The sequence below is a fragment of the Salvelinus fontinalis genome, chromosome 20, assembly GCF_029448725.1.
Source record: "Salvelinus fontinalis isolate EN_2023a chromosome 20, ASM2944872v1, whole genome shotgun sequence".
Classification (NCBI taxonomy): domain Eukaryota; kingdom Metazoa; phylum Chordata; class Actinopteri; order Salmoniformes; family Salmonidae; genus Salvelinus; species Salvelinus fontinalis.
The window spans coordinates 7,010,990-7,036,134 of NC_074684.1; the positions used below are offsets into that span (position 1 = coordinate 7,010,990).

A 25,145-nucleotide genomic window follows, 5' to 3' on the forward strand; every position below is an offset into this window, starting at 1 on the left:
TGTACATGTATAGATGTCTCATTAGGTTTGGATAGAGGGCTTTTCAATCAATCACATGACCTGCAGCTGGATTGGCCTGCAGTGCACTGCTCAATGTGTTCTTTGTCATAAGCTACGTCAATCAAACAAAATTGATTGTTTGATTGTCTCAAGGTTGACTGCTGAGTATCTGCCATGCTAGAGCCTCTGTGGTATGATGGTGGTGTATGATGGTTCAAATTGATCAGTTGATTGATTGATAAAGAAATTGACTGATTGTTTTTCTCGTCCCCCTCAGTGAGCAGAGTATCTGCCAGGCACGAGCCTCTGTCATGGTGTATGATGACGGCAGTAAGAAGTGGGTTCCCATCAAGCCAGGCCAGCAGGGCTTCAGCCGCATCAACATCTACCACAACACTGCCAACAACACCTTCCGCGTGGTGGGAGTCAAGTTACAGGACCAGCAGGTAGAGGTACACACACACATACTCACAAACACACACACACACACATTGATCTAAAATGGCCTTGAAGGTAACCATGAACTTTCTCCTCCTTTCCTCCTCTCCATCTCTCCATCTCTCCACCTCTCCTCCTTTCCTCCTCTCCATCTCTCCATCTCTCCACCTCTCCACCTCTCCATCTCTCCACCTTTCCTCCTTTCCACCTCTCCTCCTCTCCTCCTTTCCATCTCTCCATCTCTCCTCCTTTCCATCTCTCCATCTCTCCTCCTTTCCACCTCTCTTCCTTTCCTCCTTTCCATCTCTCCACCTCTCCTCCGTTCCTCCTTTCCATCTCTCCATCTCTCCTCCTTTCCACCTCTCCTCCTCTCCTCCTTTCCATCTCTCCATCTCTCCACCTCTCCACCTCTCCTCCTTTCCATCTCTCCACCTTTCCTCCTTTCCACCTCTCCTCCTCTCCTCCTTTCCTCCTCTCCATCTCTCCACCTCTCCATCTCTCCACCTCTCCATCTCTCCACCTTTCCTCCTTTCCTCCTTTCCATCTCTCCATCTCTCCTCCTTTCCACCTCTCCTCCTTTCCTCCTTTCCATCTCTCCATCTCTCCTCCTTTCCATCTCTCCTCCTTTCCACCTCTCCTCCTTTCCACCTCTCCTCCTTTCCTCCTTTCCATCTCTCCATCTCTCCTCCTTTCCACCTCTCCTCCTTTCCACCTCTCCTCCTTTCCTCCTTTCCATCTCTCCATCTCTCCTCCTTTCCATCTCTCCTCCTTTCCACCTCTCCTCCTTTCCACCTCTCCTCCTTTCCTCCTTTCCATCTCTCCATCTCTCCATCTCTCCTCCTTTCCATCTCTCCATCTCTCCATCTCTCCTCCTTTCCATCTCTCCTCCTTTCCTCCTTTCCATCTCTCCTCCTTTCCACCTCTCCTCCTTTCCATCTCTCCATCTCTCCTCCTTTCCACCTCTCCTCCTTTCCATCTCTCCATCTCTCCTCCTTTCCATCTCTCCTCCTTTCCACCTCTCCTCCTTTCCATCTCTCCATCTCTCCTCCTTTCCACCTCTCCTCCTTTCCATCTCTCCATCTCTCCTCCTTTCCTCCTTTCCACCTCTCCTCCTTTCCTCCTTTCCATCTCTCCATCTCTCCTCCTTTCCACCTCATCACCTCACCACCTCTCCACCTCATCACCTCACCATCTCCCCACCTCACCACATCTCCATCTCACCACATCTCCATCTCACCACCTCACCACATCTCCACCTCACCATCTCTCCATCTCACCACATCTCCACCTCACCATCTCTCCATCTCACCACATCTCCACCTCACCATCTCACCACCTCACCACATCTCCACCTCACCATCTCTCCACCTCACCACATCTCCACCTCACCATCTCTCCATCTCACCACATCTCCACCTCACCATCTCACCACCTCACCACATCTCCACCTCACCATCTCTCCATCTCACCACATCTCCACCTCACCATCTCTCCATCTCACCACATCTCCACCTCACCATCTCACCACCTCACCACATCTCCACCTCACCACCTCACCACATCTCCATCTCACCATATCTCCACCTCACCATCTCACCACCTCACCATCTCTCCATCTCACCACCTCACCATCTCTCCATCTCACCACATCTCCACTTCTCCATCTCTCCATCTCACCACCTTAACATCTCACCACCTCACCACATCTCTACCTCTCCATCTCTCCACCTCTCCATCTCTCCTCTCTAGGTGGTAATCAACTACTCCATAGTGAAGGGTCTGAAGTATAACCAGGCCACGCCAACCTTCCACCAGTGGCGTGATGCCCGTCAGGTCTACGGACTCAACTTCGCCAGCAAGGAGGAAGCTACCACCTTCTCCAATGCCATGCTGTTCGCTCTCAATGTCCTCAGCACTCAGGACGGAGGTGAGAGAGAGAGAGTGTGTAAGGGCGATGGGGTGGGTGTGTGTGCTCACGTCTACTATTATTAACTTGCAGTTGGCTGATCAGATGTGCTCTGTTTTTAAACTGTAACGTGCTAACGAGATAAAGCCTATGGAGTTTGACACTGACAGATGGACCAGTGTATCTAAGGTCACTAGAGACCGGATTAACAATACTAAAGAAGCAGTTTGGCTCACAGACACACACACACCCGAACACACACACGCATGCACACACACACACACACACACACACACACACACACACACACACACACACACACACACACACACACACACACACACACACACACACACACACACACACACACACACACAGACATGTACGCACCCAGGTAGCACACAGACACACACAAACATGCACGCACACACACATCGACATGCAAACACACACACACAGGTTAAAACTTATGGGTCTCACAACACATGACAGTCGGTCAGGCAGGCTCTTTGTGTGGTTGGCTGTAAATGTGTGTGTGTGTGTGTGTGTGTAGCCTCTGTGAGTCAAGCCCAGTGTGTGTCTGTGAGGCTCAGGGTGTTAATAGGTCTTTAACCCCAATAGGGTGACAGTGGGCAACAACAGGCAGCCCTACAGATGTAGGATCTTAATTTGATCACTCTGTTGTTGCTGAGAATTTTCCTGCACGGCAGTGTATTCAACATTTTAAAAAGGCTTCTAAAGTTTGTAATTCCCACTTTAAAGTGTCAGCTTTGATTTGCCCTGACGAAAAATGTATCAACCCCTACAAAAAAGTTCCATTAATTATAATCCACATAATAATTCACATGTCCTCTTGCTGCAGGATTATTTTCCTGCCGTAGCAAACTGGCTCAAATTAAGATTCTACATCTATACCCTATATACTGTAAATCTCATTAATTATGGCAAGGGGGGAAAGGGAGCCTGTCATGCAAGGTGAAGTCAATGACATTTCAATTCAGTCAATCTGAGGTATGAGCGGGTGGCACTTACTTTCAATGACCCAATTTTCCGATTGGAATTTCAATCCACTTCGACTGAATGGACTGATTTGAAAATGGACTTAACTCTGAAATGATGAAGGGGCTGAGAGGCAGAAAAAGGATGTAGACAGGTTAGTTTTTCTAATGCAGTTTGAATAATGCAGGTGAGTCAGAGTGCTGGGGCTGTCTGTCTGTCAGTCCATATTTACTGTCATTCTGTTAGAGTTCCTCCACAACCTCATAGTTCCTTCCAGGGGCACAACTATCATTGGGGATGGGGGGGACATGCCCCCCTACATTCTGAAATTGCATTTTTGTCGTCCCCCCCCCCGTCCCCCCCACACAGTTTTATCATTGGAATGTGATACAAAACGAGGAAACGGGGTGCTTTAGGACCATGCGGACGCCTCTGAGCGGGCGGGTAGGCTGTTTGGAGTGTTTATCCGAGAAAATATTAGTTGCGCCCCAGGTTCTCTCTATGGTCACCCACAGCAGGGTCACTCAGTTCAATCTCTCTATGGCCTTTTACAGGAATTGGCTTTGCATTTCTCGTGCTCCACAACTTCACACGTGGACGTTGAAACCGTGGCATAGAGCCAAATGAGCACATACATTGCACGGCATAGACGGAGCCATTGACAGTGCAACGGCGTCAAGAGGCAATGTGTAACTGGAACCCAGTACAGGATACATAACATGACAACATATCCATTCTAACTTATTTTATATCCACATACTTTGCTCCTGTTGTAATGTATCAAGAGGCGTCAGGCTAAGATTATCACCTCACGCTGAACCCCAAAACTCACCCCGGTGGTGAAAGAGTTCATTTGCTTTAACGATGATGACCTTAATTTCCCCCTTTGGACTCAGATTAACCCATTTACGCACACACCCTCATAAACACACACACATTCAGTGCACTGTACACATTAACAAACAAACACACACACACACACTGCGGGCACAGTCATACACACTGCAGTGTCATAATCTCCTGGGACAGAGAGAGGGGGAGAGAGAGCGATAGAGAGAGAATGATGGAGAGAGGGGGAGAGAGCGATAGAGAGAGAATGATGGAGAGAGAGAGTGATAGAGAGATAATGACAGAGAGAGGGGGAGAGAGAGCGATAGAGAGAGAATGACGGAGAGAGGGGGAGAGAGAGCGATAGAGAGATAATGACAGAGAGAGGGGGAGAGAGAGAGATAGAGAGAGAATGATGGAGCGAGGGGGAGAGAGAGCGATAGAGAGAGAATGATAGAGGGGGAGAGAGAGCGAGGGGGAGAGAGAGCGATAGAGAGAGAATGATAGAGGGGGAGAAAGAGTGATAGAGAGAGAATGACGGGGAGAGGAGGCTCTGACTTAGAATATGTGGACAACTACAAATACCTAGGTGTCTGGTTAGACTGTAAACTCTCCTTCCAGACCCACATCAAACATCTCCAATCCAAAGTCAAATCTAGAATTGGCTTCCTATTCCGCAACAAAGCATCCTTTACTCATGCTGCCAAACATACCCTTGTAAAACTGACCATCCTACCAATCCTCGACTTCGGTGATGTCATTTACAAAATAGCCTCCAAAACCCTACTCAATAAATTGGATGCAGTCTATCACAGTGCCATCCGTTTTGTCACCAAAGCCCCATATACTACCCACCACTGCGACCTGTACACTCTCGTTGGCTGGCCCTCGCTTCATACTCGTCGCCAAACCCACTGGTTCCAGGTCATCTACAAGACCCCGCTAGGTAAAGTCCCCCCTTATCTCAGCTCGCTGGTCACCATAGCAGCACCTACCTGTAGCACGCGCTCCAGCAGGTATATCTCTCTAGTCACCCCCAAAACCAATTCTTCCTTTGGACGCCTCTCCTTCCAGTTCTCTGCTGCCAATGACTGGAACGAACTACAAAAATCTCTGAAACTGGAAACCTATCTCCCTCACTAGCTTTAAGCACCAGCTGTCAGAGCAGCTCATAGATTACTGCACCTGTACATAACCCATCTACAATTTAGCCCAAACAACTACCTCTTTACCTACTGTATTTATTTATTAATTTATTTTGCTCCTTTGCACCCCATTATTTCTGTCTCTACTTTGCACTTTCTTCCAATGCAAACCAACCATTCCAGTGTTTTTTTTGTTTGTTTTTTTTTTAGTGTTTTTTTTACTTGCTGTGTTGTACTCACTTCGCCTCCATGGCCTTTTATATTTTTATTTATTTATACATATATCTGTTTGCCTTCACCTCCCTTATCTCACCTCACTTGCTCACATTGTATATAGACTTATTATTATTATTATTATTTTTTTTTTATTTTTTTTCACTGTATTATTGACTATATGTTTGTTTTTACTCCATGTGTAACTATGTGTTGTTGTATGTGTCGAACTGCTTTGCTTTATCTTGGCCAGGTCGCAATTGTAAATGAGAATGTGTTCTCAATTTGCCTACCTGGTTAAATAAAGGTTAAATAAAATAAAAAAAAATAAAAGAGAGCGATAGAGAGATAATGACAGAGGGGGAGAGAGAGCGATAAAGAGAGAATGATAGAGGGGGAGAGAGAGTGATAGAGAGAGAGAGAGAGAGAGAGAGAGAGAGAGAGAGAGAGAGAGAGAGAGGGGGAGAGAGAGAGAGAGAGAGAGAGAGAGAGAGAGAGAGAGATGGAGAGACAGCTATACAGAGAGAGTGATAGAGAGATAATGACAGAGAGAGGGGGAGAGAGAGCGATAGAGGGAGAATGATAGAGGGGGAGAGAGAGAGAAAAAGAGCGAGAGAGAGATGGAGATGGAGAGACACAGCTATACAGAGAGAGTGAGAGAGAGAGAGATATAAATAGAATGATACAGAGAGAATGAGGCAGTGGAGTCCTCTCCTCCCCAGTCCTCACAGTAACTGTGTGTTTTCTCTGCTCTCCTCCTCTCTGTTAATTAAAATGAGTCATTGAGGAGTTGTCCCCGGGGCCCAGTCTTCAAGTGCTCCGCTTTTCTTTTGCGGAATACACACACAAGCACAAACACACTGTCACGGCCGTCAAAAGAAGTGGACCAAAGTGCAGCGTGGTGAGCGTACATATTCCTTTTATTTTAGAAAAATGACGCCAACAAAACAACAAACGAAGAAAACAACCGTGAAGCTTACAGGGCTATAGTGCCACTAACAGAAGTCAACTACCCACACTGAAAGGAGGGAAAGGGCTACCTAAGTATGATTCCCAATCAGAGACAACGATAGACAGCTGTCCCTGATTGAGAACCATACCCGGCCAAAACATAGAATGTCCACCTCACATCAAACCCTGACCGAAACAAATAGAGACATAAAACGTCTCGCTAAGGTCAGGGCGTGACACACATAGACTGGGAACAAAGAGGGTCCAGTGACAGAACAGAAGATACACCACCACCCCTCTGCTCTCTGCTCTGTCTCCGAGTGTCACAGACCCCCCCCCCAGCCTATGTGTGTGTGTGTGTCTCTCTGTGTGTGCCCAGCAGACGCCATAATGTCAAGGGTTAGACACCCTCTCTTCTGCAGTCCTTGGAGGGACTTATACAAACCAACACACACACACTGAACACTCATGCGCAACAAACAGGGTTAGGCCTACACCTCAGAAAGAGGCTTACTGAAACAAACACACTCGCTACCTCGCTCGCGCACGCTCACAAGATGATGAAAGTGAAACATGCTGACATCACGTTCATTTAAGCCCGTAAATGTGGCGGTAGACCGCTGACTGAACTGCCAAACAGCAGGTCCTACACTCAATCCACAAATTCCCTCCTAGCCCCTGTGATGAACTCTAAATGGATTTGATAGGTATGCTGTAAGTAATATGGTAGCAGCCCTATTGGACACACCTATTCAAGCCTCTCGAGTCTAAACAAGTGCCTATGGTGTAAGGGTTGATTTTTTGGATTAGGTCTGAGCATCACAGCACCTCAGGCCCCTTACCACTCCTCACAGCACCTCACGTCTGCCCCCTGGTGTTCCGGAGGCCTGGTGCAGACGGGCCTCACTGATCTCAATGGCCTGCGTGTGTCTACTGTATGTATGTCTATGGAGCCACCTGGCCAGTCTCTCAGTGACCAGGCTTCTGGAAGATGGAGGGCCTCGTTAAAGGTGAACTACCCTGTACACGCTCTCCTGCTGCTGCCTAGAGGTGTGGATTACTAGAGATGACACTGGAGACGAGAGGGGTAGGAGGGGGATGGTGTGGGCGAGGCAGGAGAGATACCTGAACAGGTGAGCGCGACAGAGGAGGAGGAGAGAGATGGAGGAAGAGGAGGGCTCAGGGCGAGCTATGGTGAGCAGAGAGTGGGTCTGTCAGTGCCTCTGTGTCTGCCACAGCCGATTCGTCCTCTTCAATATGTCCTGTAGGTACTGCTGCTGGCTGTCTCTCACACTCTTACTGGATCGTGTGTATGTATGTCTGTGTTATAATCGTGACATAGAATGTGTGTAAATGTGTTAAGATTGTGGCATGGTGTGTGTGTGTGAGAGAGAAAGAGAGCGAGCGAGAGGTGTTTTCAGGTGACTGAGCGTTGTGGATATATTAGTGGTTTGTGACATTCATTTCATTTTGATTGGGTTTGAGGTGCGTTTGTTGGGCAAGATCTGTTTGGTGCTATGACTAATAGTAGTGTGTGTGTGTGTGTGTGTGTGTGTGTGTGTGTGTGTGTGTGTGTGTGTGTGTGTGTGTGTGTGTGTGTGTGTGTGTGTGTGTGTGTGTGTGTGTGTGTGTGTGTGTGTGTGTGTGTGTGTGTGTGTGTGTGTGTTATGTGGGTGCTGAATGATATTAGATAGCTGTTGGGTTGTTGTGGATACTGGGATTATGTGTGTTGTGTTTGGTTGTTGTGAATATTGTTGGTATGTTATGGTGTGTCCCCTGTAGTGGATTTTCAGTATGTGGATGGTGTTAGGATGTAAACTGTTGAGTACTTGCTTTTTGTTGTCGAAGTGTGTGTGTGTGTGTGTGTGCGTGCGTGCGTGCGTGTATGTGATAACTAATTAATAACTAATTAATAACAGATGAGGTAGCAGTATGGAGCGGTATGGAGAGTGACTGTCCGGAGATCGTGAGCGATTGTGTGAGATCGTGAGTCCGGTTGCTTTGTTGTTGTGTGTTATTTTGGAACACCGGCTGTAACTCGACCAACCACAGCCATCAACATCCTCTCTAACTAATCACTGGTTGCTATGGAGACACTTCCGGCAGTAGTGAACGACATATGAGATCGTAGGTCATAAGTAATGTGTCAAACTCCAAGCCTTGAGGAATACCTTTGGTTCAGGGCCCCCACATTGCCAGTCAAACTGGTACCACTGTGAGGCCCTCTCTCTTTTTGTAAAGTCACACAGGCAAAGGTTGGGCTATGTAACTAGTCTCTCTAGACGTCCAGGCTGCCTCCCACAATGTTTCAATGTTCCGGCTCAACACGTCTGTATGAAACAAAACGTCCGTTTGGCATAGAGGAACTACGTCACTGCTGTATCGGTTTGAATAAAATGCTAAATAGTAGCTAGCAAGATGGAGATCACCGGGGTTCTTTTTAATGAGTGCATTTTGCAAATGGATACCCAGCAAACCAAAAGTGGTCATGTGAACGTTCCCAGAACATTTGTTAGGTCGCGTCAAAGGTCCTCATAAGACTGTCCGGTCATGCTGAGGATTATGGAACGTTTGTATAAAACATTCGCCTGATGTTGCAAGAATGTTCCTAGAACACATTTCATTTGTTCTGTGAAGGTTCCCCAGAATGTTTCATTAGGTTATGGAAACAGTCTGGTGGGAACATTGTGGGGACATCACAAAATATATTTTTCCAAAACACATAACATGTCCAGTTGTGCAGATGATTCTACAATGTTTCTTTTAGGGTGCAAAAAAAAACATTCACCTGATGTTACAAGAACGTTCCCAGAACACTTTTTGTCTGTTCTTTAAAGGTTCCCAGAATGTTTCATTTGGTTGTGGGAACAGTATAATCATTAACATAACTGGACAATTTTTGTGGGATGAGAACATTTGCCGCAACCTAAGGAATGTTATGAGAACTTTCACAGAACCAATTTTGGTTTGGCGGGAAAACATGACTGGTACATTGTGTTATTACATTACCTGGAAACCTAATGACAACGTTTGGGGAATGTTCTGTGGTGCTTGTTACAGATGTTGTGCACAACATTTTAGTAAATGTTAGGAGAACATTCCAGGGATATGTCGTATATATTTTATTATAAAAACACTAACTAGAACTTCGTGGGAATCTTATCTAATGTTCTGGGAATGTTCCAAGTCTGCTGGGTAGTGTGTATCAACTACCTTCACTAAACGCAAGATTTTTGTATTTTATTATTATCGAAGGTAAGGAGAAAGTCACTGCTGTTGCCTAGGGTTATATTTACGAGACTACTATGTAACAGGAGTATGTGTTTGTGATGTAAGAGAGAGTGAGTGACAGCTGTGATGCAGGTGGGAGTGGTCTACGCCTCTCCCCTTTCAGGTAGATAAGACACACACTGGGATTCTCCCTCTCTTTCTCTATCTCTCTCTCTCTCTCTCTCTCTCTCTCTCTGTCTCTCTCTCTGTCTCTCTCTCTGTCTCTCTCTCTGTCTCTCTCTCTCTGTCTGTCTGTCTGTGTCTGTCTGTCTGTCTGTCTGTCTGTCTGTCTGTCTCTCTCTCTCTCTCTCTCTCTCTCTCTCTCTCTCTCTCTCTCTCTGTGTCTCTCTCTTTCTCCCTCTCTTTCTCTCTCTGTCTGTCTCTCTGTCTCTCTCTCTCTCTCTCTCTCTCTCTCTCTCTCTCTCTCTCTCTCTCTCTCTCACCGAACACCAACAATAAAGTCAACCATACAAACAATAGGTAATAAATATCTCTTGTCTTTTCTCCCCTTCTCTCTCTCCCTTCCTTCCCTCCTCTCCTTCCAGGCCCGGTGGTCCCGCGCCCAGTCCAGAATGGGCCCACTACAGACGAGATGGAGGTGCAGAGAGCAAGGTGAGGCATCGAGGTACTCCGCAACAACCACGCAACAAGACACAGCGTTGACATAACAGCCACACAATGGACACAAAACATTGAAAAAACGTTCACACAGCATCCACACAACGTTTTCCAGAGAGAGGATCACTGCAGTTCCATTAATGAGATTGTATAGCTTATTATTGGATGTCAGCATGGCTAAGACAGGAAATACATCAGACACAACATTCACCGAACTTCCCAGAGATGTTTCCCGACGACAGGATTAGAGCGGTAAACACACTGTGTTGTCTGCGAGTCTGTCAGCAAAGACTGCACAATAGAGAACGGTCTGTCACGCAGGACTCAGTCTGCGAACAGGCAGCAGCCCTGGCCACATGACCCCCAGCCAGACATCTGTCCTCATCAACCTTTTATTCCTCTCCTCCCTCTGTTCTCTCTCTCCCTCTGTCTCCTCACGGGATTAACATACAGGAGGGAGAGAGCGAGAGTTTCAGAGAGTCTGACAGAGAGAGAGCGAGAGAGAGCGAGTAAAAGAGGGAAAGAGAATGATAGAGTTATAATGACAGCTAAACACAGGAAGTGCTTATTTGTGCTAAATCATGGTCGCGGCAGATTGTGGAGAATAGATGTTAATAGCAGATTTGTGCTTGAGATTATGCTCCAGGACTATTCGATTGCACCATAGCACCTATTCAGAGAGGTACAGTAACTCAAGCTGTTTCTGCTATCTATCTCTGTCTCTACGCCCCCAGGGAATTACACAAGCCCTTTGTTGCCTGAGCTATTTCTGCTCTGCTTATCATTTCATCTCAATTCCAAATGCCAAAGCAGAAACAAAACAAATACGATTGCATTATGGATATGTGATGACCTCTCAGTGGAGAGGACACCCCTGAGGCGCTCACTAGTGGTAAAAGTCAGGATTGCACTGCAGCTCTGTGTCGTGTGGAGATCAAAATATCAGATGTTTGTGTGCGTGTGTGTGCGTGCGTGTGTGCGTGCGTGCGTGTGTGTGTGTGCGTGTGTGTGTGGAGCCCCCTCCAGTGGTAACAGTCAGTGTGTATCTCCCAGGCCTGGGGCTGCTGGGTCAGCACATCTCCTCTCCAACATTACACACAGCTGGAAAATTCCACTTCCTCTCTGTGTGCTCTTTCACTCTCTTTCTCTGTCTGTTGTCAATTCAATCTACATTCAGTTCAAAGGGCTTTATCAGCATGGGAAACATGTGTTTACATTGCCAAAGCAAGTGAAATAGATACTAAACAAAACTGAAATAAAGAATCAGAAATGAACAGTAAACATTACACTCACAAAAGTTTCAAGAGAATAGAGACATTTAAAATGTTATATTATGGCGATGTACAGAGTTGTAACAATGTGCAAATAGTTGAAGTACAAAAGGGAAAATAAATACAACTAAATAATGGGTTGTATTTACAAGGGTGTTTGTGCTTCACTGGTTGTCCTTTTCTTGTGGCAACAGGTCACAAATCATGCTGCTGTGATGGTATTTCACCTAACAGATATGGGAGTTTATCAACATTGTATTTGATTTTGTATTATTTGTGGGTCTGTGTAATCTGGGGGAAATATGTGTCTCTAATATGTCTTTCGGTGTCTCTCTGCCCAGAGCTCTATCAAATGTGTCTCACATCAGAGGGAGAGAGAGTGAAGAGAGGGAGGGGAGATAGAGAGTGGGTAAAGAAGGAGAGGACGGGGGAAGAGAGAGGTGGGGGTGAGAAGAAGAAATGGGGGATCATCTCATAAAGCCTGCAGCATAGTGAACAGCAGGGAGAGTATCTCTCTTGTCATGGAGGTTAATAGCGCTACTTGTCCATGTACTGCACATAAGATTGGATTTGATTTGATTACTGCACATAGGCAGACATACAGGATACTTACACTGTGTGTGGAAAACATTAGGAACACCTGCTTTTTCCATGACATAGACTGACCAGGTGAATGCAGATGAAATCTATGATCCCTTATTGATGTCACTTGTTAAATCCACTTCAATCAGTGTAGATGAAGGGGAGGAGACAGTCTAAAGAAGGATTTTTAAGCCTTGAGACAATTGAGACATGGATTGTGTATGTGTGCCATTCAGAGGGTGAATGGGCAAGACAAGAGATAGAAAAGTGCCTTTGACCGGGGTATGGTAGTAGGTGCCAGGTGCACCGGTTTGAGTGTGTCAAGAACGGCAACGCTGCTGGGTTTTTCACACATGTCTCAAGAGTGGTCCACCACCCGAAGGACATCCAGCCAACTTGACACAACTGTGGGAAGCATTAGAGTCAACATGGGCCAGCGTCCCCGTGGAACGCTTTCGACACCTTGTAGTCCATGCTCCGGCGAATTGAGGCTGTTCTGAGGGCAAAAAGGGGTGCAACTCAATATTAGGAAGGTGTTCCTTATGTTTTGTGCTCTCAGTGTATACCACCACATGCCGTCATTTTACCAGACCTTGGACAGCTGGAGAACTGTAGAGCAGTAGGACTGTAGGCTAACTGACTGTGGTGCATTTAAGCAATAAGGCCCGAGCTGGTGTGGTATATGGCTAATATACCACGCCTAAGGGCTGTTCTTATGGATACTAAACCCCCAAGGTACCTTATTGCTATTATAAACTGGTTACCCGTGGTATACGGTCTGCTATACCATATCTTTCAGCCAGTCTCCATTCAGGGCTCGAACCACCCAGTTTATAAATACAATTGAAGGACTGCTGGCTGTTTGTCAAATGCCCCTGCTCTACGGGGCAATAGGGCTCTAAGGCTTTCTGCCTATCTCACTGACTGTGCTATGACAGGCATAAAATGGAGGTGGGCTGACTGACTGACTGTGTGTCTGCTGTCTCCCCAGGCAGATGATGGAGCAACAGCAGATGCAGGCCCACGTGGAGAGGGAACGACGATCCTCGAACCCAGGTGAGGAAAACGCTAAACTCAACCTACCGAACAGTGAAATGGAAATGTTTTTAAAGTGAAGGTCGTCTTTGCAGTCTCAAGGGCCTGATGTGAGTGCATATTCCCTTTCAAAGACAGACACTGTGACACTATAAACAATGTCTTATTTCCTCTCTTCTCTTTCTCTCTGCCTCTCTCAATTTCACCAGGCTCTCCTTTCCCAGGCCATCCCGGTGTGCTCTCTGTAGCCCCCCCAGCCCCCATGCCGCCCCCCATGTCCATGGGCTCCTCTTTAGGTGGAGGCCCCCCCTCCCTGGGTGCCCCTATGCCTCCTCCCCCTCCCGGGCCCCCTCCCCCCTCGGCAGGGGCTCCCCCGCCCCCCCTGCCTCCTCCGCTGCCCATGGGTGGAGGGGGACAGGGTGAGGAGGCTCCCGCCCCAACGGGACTCGCCGCCATGATTGCTGGAGCCAAACTGCGCCGCGTCAATAGAGTGAGATGCCAATCACACTAATCACCATGTTACATAACATAAAATAGTACATGGACTTACCCTCTCAGACAATCTATCAATACCTTCATAGACATGGGGATGTAAGAGCATCCTATGAGGGTTTATGAAGATGTATTGAGGTTTATAGTAGTAACATCAAGGCCCAGGCAAACATACTGCGTGGGCATCTCAAAAGTCTAAAGACCTCTCCTCCTCCTCTTCTTCGGTCCTTCATCTGCACTGATCCCATAACAGAGGATGGGTGAAAGCACAATGTCCACCAAGCCCAGCTCTTTCATATCAGTGGAGCTGAACTAGGAAACGAAGCCCCTTCGGACCATTAACTTGTGCTCCGCCTCTTACAACTAGGTGACGTCACACACACTCCGTTCTATCCTCACCTAACATACGGTGTGTGTGTGTGTGTCTTCCTTCTCTCTCCAGCCTGAGGACTCTAACTCTTCAGGATCGGGGGCCAAAAACGATGCCAACAGGACGAGTGGCGGCAGCGGAGGACTGATGGAGGAGATGAACGCTCTGCTGGCGCGGAGGTCAGAGCATAGAGTTAGAAACACTAGAACAGACATTCCTATTCAGAGCATTGTTAAAACCACCACAACAGGCATTTCTATTCAACATCATTTCCTGTCATATGTGGAGTGGGCCGGCAGCCATATTGAATGTACTACTTTGATATCAAACTGAATGAGGGTCTGACTTGAGGCTTCTTCTTGCCCCCAGAAGGAAAGCAGCGTCAGAGAAGCCTGAAGACAGCCAAAACGTGAGTGATGCTAACTGATGATACAACAGTGACATATGACTCTTTTCATCGTTAAATGTATGGCTCACTTCTCCTTAGTTGACCTCAACATTTTCCTCCTGTTGTTTTTCAGGATGACCCGAACGGATCCCCTTCACCCAGCACCAGGGGTGGACAAAACGCCACAGGTACTACAGTCATACACACTATATACAATATATACAGTACAAATACAACACAATATATACTGTACTACACAAGAACAACACCATATAAACTATATAGAAACAGTACAATTGACATGTTTCAGGTAATGTTTTTCCTCACCTGACCCCTGTCTTCTCTTCTCCTGCCCTCTCAGATGGAGGGAAGAAGCCATGGGACAGAGCCAACTCTGCCGAGAGGTCATCACTGGTATCAAGGTGAGAACCTGAGGGACTCAGTCAGTCTGCCAACAGACATCTAATAATTAATCAACGAGGCTGGCACTAAGACAGCATTGAATGAGCTGTATACCGCCATAAGCAAAAGAGAAAACGCTCACCCAGAGGCGGCGCTCCTAGTAGCCGGGGACTTTAATGCAGGGAAACTTAAATCAGATCTACCACATTTCTATCAGCATGTTAAATGTGCAACCAGAGGGGAAAAAACTCTGGACCACCTTTACTCCACACACAGAGACGCATACAAAGCTCTCCCTCGCCCTCCATTTGGAAAATCTGACCATAATTCTACCCTCCTGATTCCTGATTACAAGCAAAATTAATGCAGGAAGCACCAGTGACTAGATCAGTAAAAACAAAGTGGTCAGATGAAGCAGATGCTAAGCTACAGGACTGTTTTGCTAGCACAGACTGGAATATATTCCGGGATTCCTCCGATGGCATTGAGGAGTATACCACATCGGTCATTGGCTTCATCAATAAGTGCATCGATGACGTCGTCCCCACAGTGACCGTACGTACATACCCCAACCAGAAGCCATGGATTACATGCAACATCCGCACTGAGCTATAGGCTAGAACTGCCGTTTTCAAGGAACGGGACTCTAACCCGGAAGCTTATAAGAAATCCCGCTATGCCCTTCGACGAACCATCAAACAGGCAAAGCGTCAATACAGGACTAAGATCGAATCGTACTACACCGGCTCTGACGCTCGTCGGTTGTGGCAGGGCTTGCTAACCGTTACAGACTAAAAAGGGAAGCACAGCCGAGAGCTGCCCAGTGACACGAACCTACCAGACAAGCTAAATTACTTCTATGCTCGCTTCGAGGCAGATAACACTGAAACATGCATGAGTGCACCAGCTGTTCCGGACGACACCTGTGTGATCATGCTCTCCGCAGTCGATGTGAGTAAGCCCTTTAAACAGGTCAACATTCACAAGGCCGCAGGGCCAGACGGATTACCAGGACGTGTACTGCGAGCATGCTCTGATCAACTGGCAAGTGTCTTCACTGACATTTTCAACCTCTTCCTGTCCGAGTCTGTAATACCAACATGTTTTAAGCAGACCACCATAATGCCTGTGCCCAAGAACACTAAGGTAACCTGCCTAAATGACTACAGACCCGTAGCACTCACGTCTGTAGCCATGAAGTGCTTTGAAAGGCTGGTCATGGTTCACATCAACTCCATTATCTCAGAAACCCAAGACCCACTCCAATTTGCATACCGCCCCAACAGATCAACAGATGATGCAATCTGTATTGCACTCCACACTGCCCTTTCCCACCAGGACAAAAGGAACACCTATGTGAGAATGCTGTTCATTGACTACAGCTCAGTGCCCTCAAAGCTCATCAATAAGCTAAGGACCTGGGACTAAACACCTCCCTCTGCAACTGGATCCTGGACTTCCTGACGGACCGCTCCCAGGTGGTAAGGTTAGGTAACAACACATCCGCCACGCTGATCCTCAACACAGTGGGCCCTCAGGGGTGCGTGCTCAGTCCCCTCCTGTACTCCCTGTTCACTCACGACTGCACGGCCAGACACGACTCCAACACCATCATTAAGTTTGCCGATGACACAACAGTGGTAGGCCTGATTTCCGACAACGACAAGACAGCCTATAGGGAGGAGGTCAGAGACCTGGCCGTGTGGTGCCAGGACAACAACCTCTCCCTCAACGTGATCAAGACAAAGGAGATGATTGTGGACTACAGGAAAAAGAGGACCGAGCACACCCCCATTCTCATCGACGGAGCTGCAGTGGAGCAGGTTGAGAGCTTCAAGTACCTTGGTGTCCACATCACCAACAAACTAACATGGTCCAAGCACACCAAGACAGTCGTGAAGAGGGCACGACAAAACCCTTTCCCCCTCAGGAGACTGAAAAGATTTGGCATGGGTCCTCAGATCCTCAAAAAGTTCTACAGCTGCACCATCGAGAGCATCCTGACTGGTTGCATCACTGCCTGGTATGGCAACTGCTCGGCCTACGACCGCAAGGCACTACAGAGGGTAGTGCGAACGGCCCAGTACATCACTGGGGCCAAGCTTCCAGCCATCCAGGACCTCTATACCAGTCAGTGTCAGAGGAAGGCCCTAAAAATTGTCAAAGACTCCAGCCACCCTCGTCATAGACTGTTCTCTCTGCTACCGCATGGCAAGCGGTACCGGAGCGCCAAGTCTAGGTCCAAGAGGCTTCTGAACAGCTTCTACCCCCAAGCCATAAGACTCCTGAACATCTAATCAAATGGCTACCAAGGCTTATTGCATTGCCCCCCCGCCTTTTCCTTCTTTTACACCGCTGCTACTCTCTGTTGTCATCTATGCATAGTCACTTTAATAACTCTACCTACATGTACATATTACCTCAACTAACCGGTGCCCCCGCACATTGACTCTGTACCCCCATGTATATAGTCTCGCTATTGTTATTTTACTGCTGCTCTTTAATTACTTGTTACTTTTATTTATTTTTCCTATCCGTATTTTTTTAAACTGCATTGTTGGTTAGGGGCTCGTAAGTAAGCATTTCACTATAAGGGCTACACCTGTTATATTTGGTGCATGTGACTAATAAAATTTGATTTGATTTGAATCAAGGGATTGCCTGTTTAACTGTGTAAAGGACTGTACATGTTTCCCTCTGTACACTTAATGCCTTATATGTGCACTTATTTTTCTCTTGCATGTTCGCTCTCTGTGCAGTCGTCAAATAAATACATTGAAATACCAGTGGTGTTATGAAGTGTGTAAGTGTGAGAGTGTTTTACTTTTCTGCAGGGTACGACCTGTGGGGAGTAGCAGCGACACAGACGCCTTAGACTTTGACAGAATGAAGCAGGTAAGGTGCCCTGCAATCAGTTAGTGGCACATACGCTTTGTAAATCTGAAAAGGTATTATACCTGTTAGGATTCACTTTCTTTGTACTTGAAACAGGAAATCTTGGAAGAAGTCGTTCGTGAATTGCACAAGGTGAAGGATGAGATCATTGACGGTGCGTCGTCCTCACTCACCTCATCAGAGAATGTCTCCATGGGAAATTGACTGTAGTTTTAACTACACATACGTTTGTAACCGATCAAATGTGCTCGTTATTGTTAGAGAGGGAGAAGTGAGACGTATTATCCACCAGAGAGCATCAGAAACAGAGAAACTGAAACTAACAATGCTAATATACTATTATTGGGCTTTGACAGACATAAAAGGTGCTATGACATGGCCTGTAACACTCCTCTCGTGTGTCACTTCTCTCTTCCAGCCATTAGACAAGAACTGAGCAGGATCAGTACCACATAATCTTTCATGCGACTCCAGCTTTTGGAACCATCGTCCCCACGCCAACTACTGTTAGGAAGCAAGGAGAGGATCAAGGCCCGAACTACGACCTTTTATTTATTGTACATTGCTGTGATGTTGTAGCAACATAATAATGTTGCTGTAACAGCACGGGAATGTTACGTTTGGTTTGGAGGAATAGGATGGATGGACACTCTCACTGCTTTCCTCTGTTTCTTTGGGTTAGGTTCTCTCTCTTTTTCCCTTCTATCTGTCCATCGGTAACCCATGTTTGCTGTTCTTTTTCCAGTCTTAAAGGCAACATTTATTCAATTCAATGAAGTAACCTCTTGTTTTTTTTTAGGAGTTTATTGTTTTGTTTAAAAAAAGGTTGTTTGAGGTTATTATTACTACCATTGTCATTATTATGACTATTATTTTTATTATTGTAGATGTAATGGTGTGAACATGAATAGTAGTAGTTTTAGTGATGCAATAGTAAAAATGACAAAATAATAATGATAATGATATGGATGATGATAATAATAACACATGATTTTATGTCAGCCTTTTATGTTTTATATTGTATTTTTTTCCCCTTTTGGTTTTGTTTTTAAAATACAATAATAAGCACATACGGATTTCTTTCTCATGACTTGACCTTGAGATTTTTTTGAAGAGTTTTGTATCCTTTTCGCCAACACAGTTTTGTGTGTGTGTGTGTGTGTGTGTGTGTGTGTGTGTGTGTGTGTGTGTGTGTGTGTGTGTGTGTGTGTGTGTGTGTGTGTGTGTGTGTGTGTGTGTGTGTGTGTGTGTGTGTGTGTGTGTGTGTGTGTGTGTGTGTGGAATCACTGACTGAAAGATTTTTAAAAACAGGTCTTTAACCTGAAAGGGAGGGTGGTATATAAACTGTTGCTCTTTGGATATTGCAATCTTATGAATAGAAAAACATCAATACACCAGAGTATTTGTGATGATGTTGTTAAAAATGTCTATTGGCTGCAAGAATAAGTATTGTTCGTTTTATTGTTTACTTTTATGACCAAGTGCTTCCTGGTTTAAAATTTTTAAAAAGACACACACCACATTAAAAATGAATTCAAATAAAACTGTGAACAATGTCTTGGATAAATGAAGTGGTCTCTGATTGTGAGAGTTTTGTCTGTTTTTTTATTTTTAGTTGTGCTTGATTAACTGCTTGATTCAGTGTTCATTCTCAAGTATTCACCTAGTCAGACCGTGTATTCATACACTATGGGCGACTATGTACATATTTTGGTCAATCAGTTCCAGTTTTACTTTGTAACAACACATAATACTATCCTGGGGCGAATTCATTGGGGATCAATTTAGAGCAGTGCAATGTATAGGGTTGAATGATTCTCTACATAAAGGAGATCCTGATAAGAATATACTCTTGCAGTCAGTAGGCAGGGTAGGTATTGCAGATACATGACTGCACCACAAGAGGCAATACAATATACTGTCTGGAATGTGGATTTTGTTGGATTTTGTCCCCATGTATATACCGCCATCTAGAGGTCAGATTAGGAAAGAGGTAAAAGACCATCTACTGTATATAGTGACCTAATTTACAGTAAAAGTGTATTTGTAGAAAACCCAACAAACATAAGTCAAGTGCAGTATTTCCCTTTGGATGTGTAGGGTAGTATTCAAGAAGTATATGCAACGGTATGAAATACATCTCTAAGATTAGATGGGCCAAATACCAGTGGGTATTTGAGGTGGCCGCTCCTCTACCAGGGTTTCCCAAAGTCGGTGCTGGGGCCTCCCCTGAGTGCATATTTTCTTTTTTTGCCCTATCATAACACAGCTGATTCAAATAACCAACTCATCATAAAGCTTTGATTATTTTAATCAGCTGTGTAGTGCTAGGGCAAAAAAACTAAACATACTCCACGCCCAAGGACTGAGTTTGGGAAACCTCGCTCTATGAAATAGTAATATTCTGCATTCAGAAAACGATTTAAGTCTTATGATGCATTACGCATAGCAGTGAGTTGGTCAAAGTCTTTGTGGCCCTTAATGTTTTAGCAACCTAAAAAATATTCACCAAGCCATTCATTTATTAATTCATATGTGATTCATTTATTTTTTGGTCTAAGCATATCCCTCACCAGAGACTGTTCCAGAAGTCTCGCGATGTTTGTGATTTTTTTAGAGCATAGTGGCGACGGGAATTGGTGGTGTGGGACGGAATTGAGTTAGATAGCTATTTGTGTTATCGTAGAGAGAGAGAGAGAGAGAGAGAGAGAGAGAGAGAGAGAGAGAGAGAGAGAGAACCGGAACAGGGGGGTGTGTTTGTTGGGCAAACGAACACAGCACAGGGTGCGTGAGAAGCAAGCTGGCGGAATTCAACATGGCATCCGGCGATACGCTGTATATTGAGGCGGACGGCTCGGAAATGCCGGCCGAAATAGTGGAGTTGCACGAGATAGAGGTGGAAACGATACCAGTGGAGACTATAGAGACTACGGTGGTCGGGGAAGAAGACGATGATGATGAAGACCAGCCGATGATAGCACTTCAGCCGCTGGCATCAGACGACCCGAATTCGATCCACCACCACCACCATCAAGAAGTGATCCTAGTGCAGACAAGAGAGGAGGTTGTTGGCGGGGATGATTCGGATATGCATGCGGACGGAAGTTACGATGATCAAATCCTCATCCCCGTCCCAGCACCCGGCGTCGAAGACGAGTACATCGAACAGACTCTGGTAACTGTGGCCGGGAAAAGCTCGGTGGGTCGGATGAAGAGAGGGGGAGGCGGCAGTGGCAAGAAAGCGGGGAAAAAGAGCTATTTGGGTGCTGCAGAAGCAAGCGGTAGAAAATGGGAACAGAAGCAGGTGCAAATAAAGACTCTGGAGGGGGAATTCTCTGTTACAATGTGGGCGTCGGGTAAGTGGTCGGTTCTATGTAATCTATCAATTCGAAAATTGTATCTCGCTCCCGGCATTGTTCGTGCATGGTTGTTAGCCTGTGCAAGGGGCCTTGTTGCAGGGCGTTGTCCTTCTGCACCAGTCTATTTCCTCGGGTAGTTCACCAGGCCACGGTTGGGATCACTTTTAGTTGTTTTCGGTGCAGAATTGCCTGTCGGTTAGATTGAAATGTTTTTGTTTTGAAGGGAGGCCATGTTTTTAGATGTTGATGGGCGCCGCCATGTTCCCCGAGAACCAGTATGGCGGCCCGAAAAAATGGCGATAGAGCGGCGGGGCGAAGATGGCGGCGGTTGGGGGAGCAAGCGCGCTGTTGGCTCCAGAGAGTAGGCCGCGATGGCGTAGCTAGCTAGCTATTTTCAACTAGGTTAACTAGCTACCTGGCTAACGTTGGCTATGCGGACAATTAGCTTGCTGCAGCCGTGATTATCTAGGTCAATAACACTAATTTAGCACCAGTTGAGTTATGTTAGATTTAAATGGCTGGACAAATATTTGTTTGCCCAAATAAGTAATATTTCTAGTCTACGCCCACGCATTGATGCACACACATTTCGTCTGCATAACCAGCTAACGTTAGCTAGCTTTAAAATATATATATATATTTTTAGCTCTGTTACTGTTAACAAATGTTCTACAAGTTACAGCTAGCGAGTTTCCAACACAGTAAGACGTTCCTAAAAACGAAGACCCTACGCAATTTGCCTTGTCCAGTATTGCATGAGCAAGGTTTATCCGCATTTGGATTATGCATGATTGATACATTAGAATTATAGTCCCCCGTTCGCGTGCTAGTAAACCCATTATAATGTGGCTACAATTTAAAAAAAATATGCGACTACCATCAGGGTTAGGAATTATGTTGGCTGGGAAACGGTGCAGGGGGATCAAGGTGATGCATGATTGTATACATTGTATTTACTTTTGGTAATAACACAGCCAGACTAGCTACACTGTCTAGAAATATTGCTGCAGTATTGTTGTTAACATGACTGTTTTCAAACTGCAATGGTGTACCCCGGTCTTGTAAGGCTATTTTCGGTTAAGTCCCTGCATTGTATCCTAGATGACAAAAAAGACATCGACCATGAGTCGGTTGTTGAAGAACAGATCATTGGGGAGAATTCCCCTCCGGACTACTCTGAATACATGACTGGGAAGAAGCTGCCCCCTGGAGGAATACCTGGCATCGACCTGTCAGACCCCAAACAGCTGGCAGAGTTCGCCAGGTCAGTGTCTGTCTAAACTCACCTGTCCGTCAAGGATATGTACAATAAACACACACAACTATTGCATAGCCTAAGCTCTGACACACAAATAATTGTGGCACGCCTCAGAAAGTGGTGTTTAGCAAGATGCCAGGATTTTTGACTCTCTTCGTGTAGCTACTCAAGTCTCGGAAGGTAGCACTTGATGTGGCAGTTTTCCTGTCGTAGATGTTGGAGGTATATAGCCTAATCTCCTTCCTAAAGGGAGTGATGAGCTCTTTCTGACTCCCGTTTGGATGTTGTGTTCTTAGCCCCTTCAGTAACTCTGCGGGTCCCTATGGTCAGAGCCCAGTGCGGTAAGTTCTAGAGTTCAACCAACGCATTGACACAGAGCACCCGGACACAGTGAAAGGAGGGAACCGGCTGTTTCAGCCATACTGAAACTCTTCCATGGGTGCTGGTTTATATTATTTGGTTAGCAATTGAACATGGTTACTTGGATTTTGTATATGGGCAACATTATTTGAGTTCTGGTTCCTGTGAATGCAATAGGATGAATGTTACCTCCACATCTGATGTTTTCTCAGAATGAAGCCGAGGAAGATAAAAGAAGATGACGCTCCCAGGACGATAGCCTGCCCTCATAAAGTAAGTAGTCCGTTTCCAACAGTATCTTTGCCCGACTTGACAGTTTTCTTGGTCCCCATTGAACCGTAAGGCGTCCTACATGGCTCAATAACGGAACTCTCTCACTCAGGGCTGTACTAAGATGTTCAGGGACAACTCGGCGATGAGGAAGCATCTCCACACCCACGGGCCTCGCGTGCACGTCTGTGCCGAGTGTGGCAAGGCCTTCGTAGAGAGCTCTAAACTCAAACGCCACCAACTCGTTCACACGGGGGAGAAACCTTTCCAGGTGCAATACCCAGACACACACTCACATAAAGGAGAAACCCTCCCAAGTACTCTGTGTTTGACACTGTAGTGTAACATTTTTGCCGTGGGGGTTATTCACAAATTTAAAATAAGTCCCTTAACTTGCATTAAGGGTCTGCATACATTTTGCTAGGACATTGACACAAAAGACTAATGCATGTTGAGCACTGAATTTAACTGCACACACTTTTACTAATAATTTGTATATCCTAATAAATGTTTCTTGTTGTCCATCCATGGTCTCTTTTCTGTGTGCAGTGTACTTTTGAGGGCTGTGGGAAGAGGTTTTCGCTGGACTTTAACCTGCGCACACACGTTCGTATCCACACCGGAGACCGGCCCTACGTATGCCCCTTCGACGGCTGCAATAAGAAGTTTGCCCAGTCAACCAACCTCAAGTCTCACATCCTCACACACGCCAAAGCCAAAAACAACCAATGAGAGCCCTCCGACCTGCCCCAAGTCCCACCCCCAATGACACCACACGTCAACTTCCTTTGAGGAAATAAATAAATGGGGGGGAGAAGAATAAAGACTAAAGAAATTCAAAAGGTACTGAAATTCTCCCCCCCTCTTCTCCTGTTGGATAGGCTGACTAAAGTACAGCGGCACTCTTGAAAAATAATAAACCCTCCTCCCATCCCCCTCTCTCTCCTCCCTTCATAGTGGCATCATGTTGTTGCCAGAAATATGGAACTCATGGACAAACATCAGAGACTATGCTTTCTACAATGGAGCTGCGAGAGAGGGAGCAATCTGTTTGTTTTTCCACTAAATGAATTTCCACTGACCGGTCTTCATATCTACTGCATAGCTTTTAATTTTCTATTTCTCCAGGTGTGCATATTGTACACTTATTTTGGGATATGTTCAGTAAGACAATTTGTGATTATTATTGAGATCCGCTTACCATATGCTGGTCCCTCAGACAAGACTTACTGTACCATCACATCGCTTCAAATAGTATTTTTTGTAAAAAGTTCTGGTTTGCATATTCATCCCTACTTTTGGTTGTATTCCTTCTAACCATTAAATAATCTTGTATACTTGTATTGTATGGCTGTATTGAAATGATGTAGACCTTGATAGAGGTGTGATTTAAAGTGTTAACCAATTTAACTTTTAGTCATGAGTTGCTTTCTTTTTTATGGATTGTCCCCTTGCAGAGAAACGTGTCCCTACCGTTGATTCACTGCGAGCCTGTCTCTGTTGGAATACTGAAACGCATTGAAATGAAAATCGCCAGCGTGACCATCAGTTTCTTTGTTAGAATGTAATGTACAGGCGTCCGTCAACCATGACCTTTCTTTGTTGATATTTACACCCATGTATTTCAATGGCCCACAATAAAACGGTCATCCCAAGTCCATTTTTTACTTTTCATTCCTTTTCTAGGTCTGGGGTGTAATCATTAGTCCAAAATGTTGCATTTGCAATGAAAATGTTTGTTTTACATTCAGGTAGGTCCCTCCATGTTTGTTTCCTAGTGAATAGATCCACTGACATGAGCCTGGAGTGTTTGTCATAAGTGTGGTGAAAAACATTGCTTGCATAATACTGGAGACATGGGCTCAATCGTGAATTGACCCCTAAGCACTTCTAGAGATCTGAGTTATTGGTATAAGCAATATGGTGAAACTTCCACCTAGCCTGTCAAAGGGCAAGGTGGTGCTATTGGCATAATACTAACACCTCAGATCTCCACAAATGCATAGGGATTTAAGGAATAATCCCATTCCACTTCCTACTATATTTAGGTATTTCTTTTCATTAGTCCACTGCTGATAATAGTCCCAAAATGTTT

General features: G+C 45.7%; 2 protein-coding genes across 9 annotated transcripts in view; both read left to right on the plus strand.

Annotated features, from left to right (window-relative positions):
- The window catches only part of LOC129817207 (ena/VASP-like protein), a 69,659-nt gene extending 50,300 nt beyond the window's left edge, over window positions 1-19,359 (plus strand). For 2 of the 5 annotated variants that reach the window (XM_055872226.1, XM_055872222.1), the window contains exons 2-13: window positions 278-452; window positions 2,188-2,365; window positions 10,296-10,362; window positions 13,213-13,277; window positions 13,466-13,746; window positions 14,191-14,297; window positions 14,488-14,527; window positions 14,640-14,694; window positions 14,868-14,928; window positions 17,743-17,803; window positions 17,900-17,957; window positions 18,222-19,359. In XM_055872226.1, coding sequence (XP_055728201.1) covers window positions 278-452; window positions 2,188-2,365; window positions 10,296-10,362; window positions 13,213-13,277; window positions 13,466-13,746; window positions 14,191-14,297; window positions 14,488-14,527; window positions 14,640-14,694; window positions 14,868-14,928; window positions 17,743-17,803; window positions 17,900-17,957; window positions 18,222-18,259 — 1,186 coding nt within the window. In that variant the 3' untranslated portion in view covers window positions 18,260-19,359. The remainder of the gene's footprint in view (window positions 1-277; window positions 453-2,187; window positions 2,366-10,295; window positions 10,363-13,212; window positions 13,278-13,465; window positions 13,747-14,190; window positions 14,298-14,487; window positions 14,528-14,639; window positions 14,695-14,867; window positions 14,929-17,742; window positions 17,804-17,899; window positions 17,958-18,221) is intronic. The other 3 variants (XM_055872223.1, XM_055872224.1, XM_055872225.1) reach the window with 3 other exon arrangements.
- Window positions 19,360-20,495: 1,136 nt separating this feature from the next.
- LOC129817208 (transcriptional repressor protein YY1-like) lies at window positions 20,496-24,708 on the plus strand. 4 transcript variants are annotated; one of them, XR_008753684.1, is made up of 7 exons: window positions 20,496-21,159; window positions 22,264-22,426; window positions 22,717-22,761; window positions 22,993-23,053; window positions 23,163-23,321; window positions 23,600-23,893; window positions 24,008-24,708. XR_008753684.1 is itself a non-coding variant. In XM_055872227.1 (6 exons), exons 1-6 carry the CDS (start codon window positions 20,619-20,621, stop codon window positions 23,780-23,782), a joined length of 1,152 nt encoding a protein of 383 aa, XP_055728202.1. In that variant the 5' UTR covers window positions 20,496-20,618; the 3' UTR covers window positions 23,783-24,708. The 4 variants fall into 4 exon arrangements, 3 of the variants coding, with proteins under 3 accessions (XP_055728202.1, XP_055728204.1, XP_055728205.1); XM_055872227.1 differs by having other exon boundaries at window positions 23,600-24,708; XM_055872229.1 differs by having other exon boundaries at window positions 20,498-21,159; window positions 22,276-22,426; window positions 23,600-24,708.
- The last annotated feature ends 437 nt before the right edge of the window (window positions 24,709-25,145 follow it).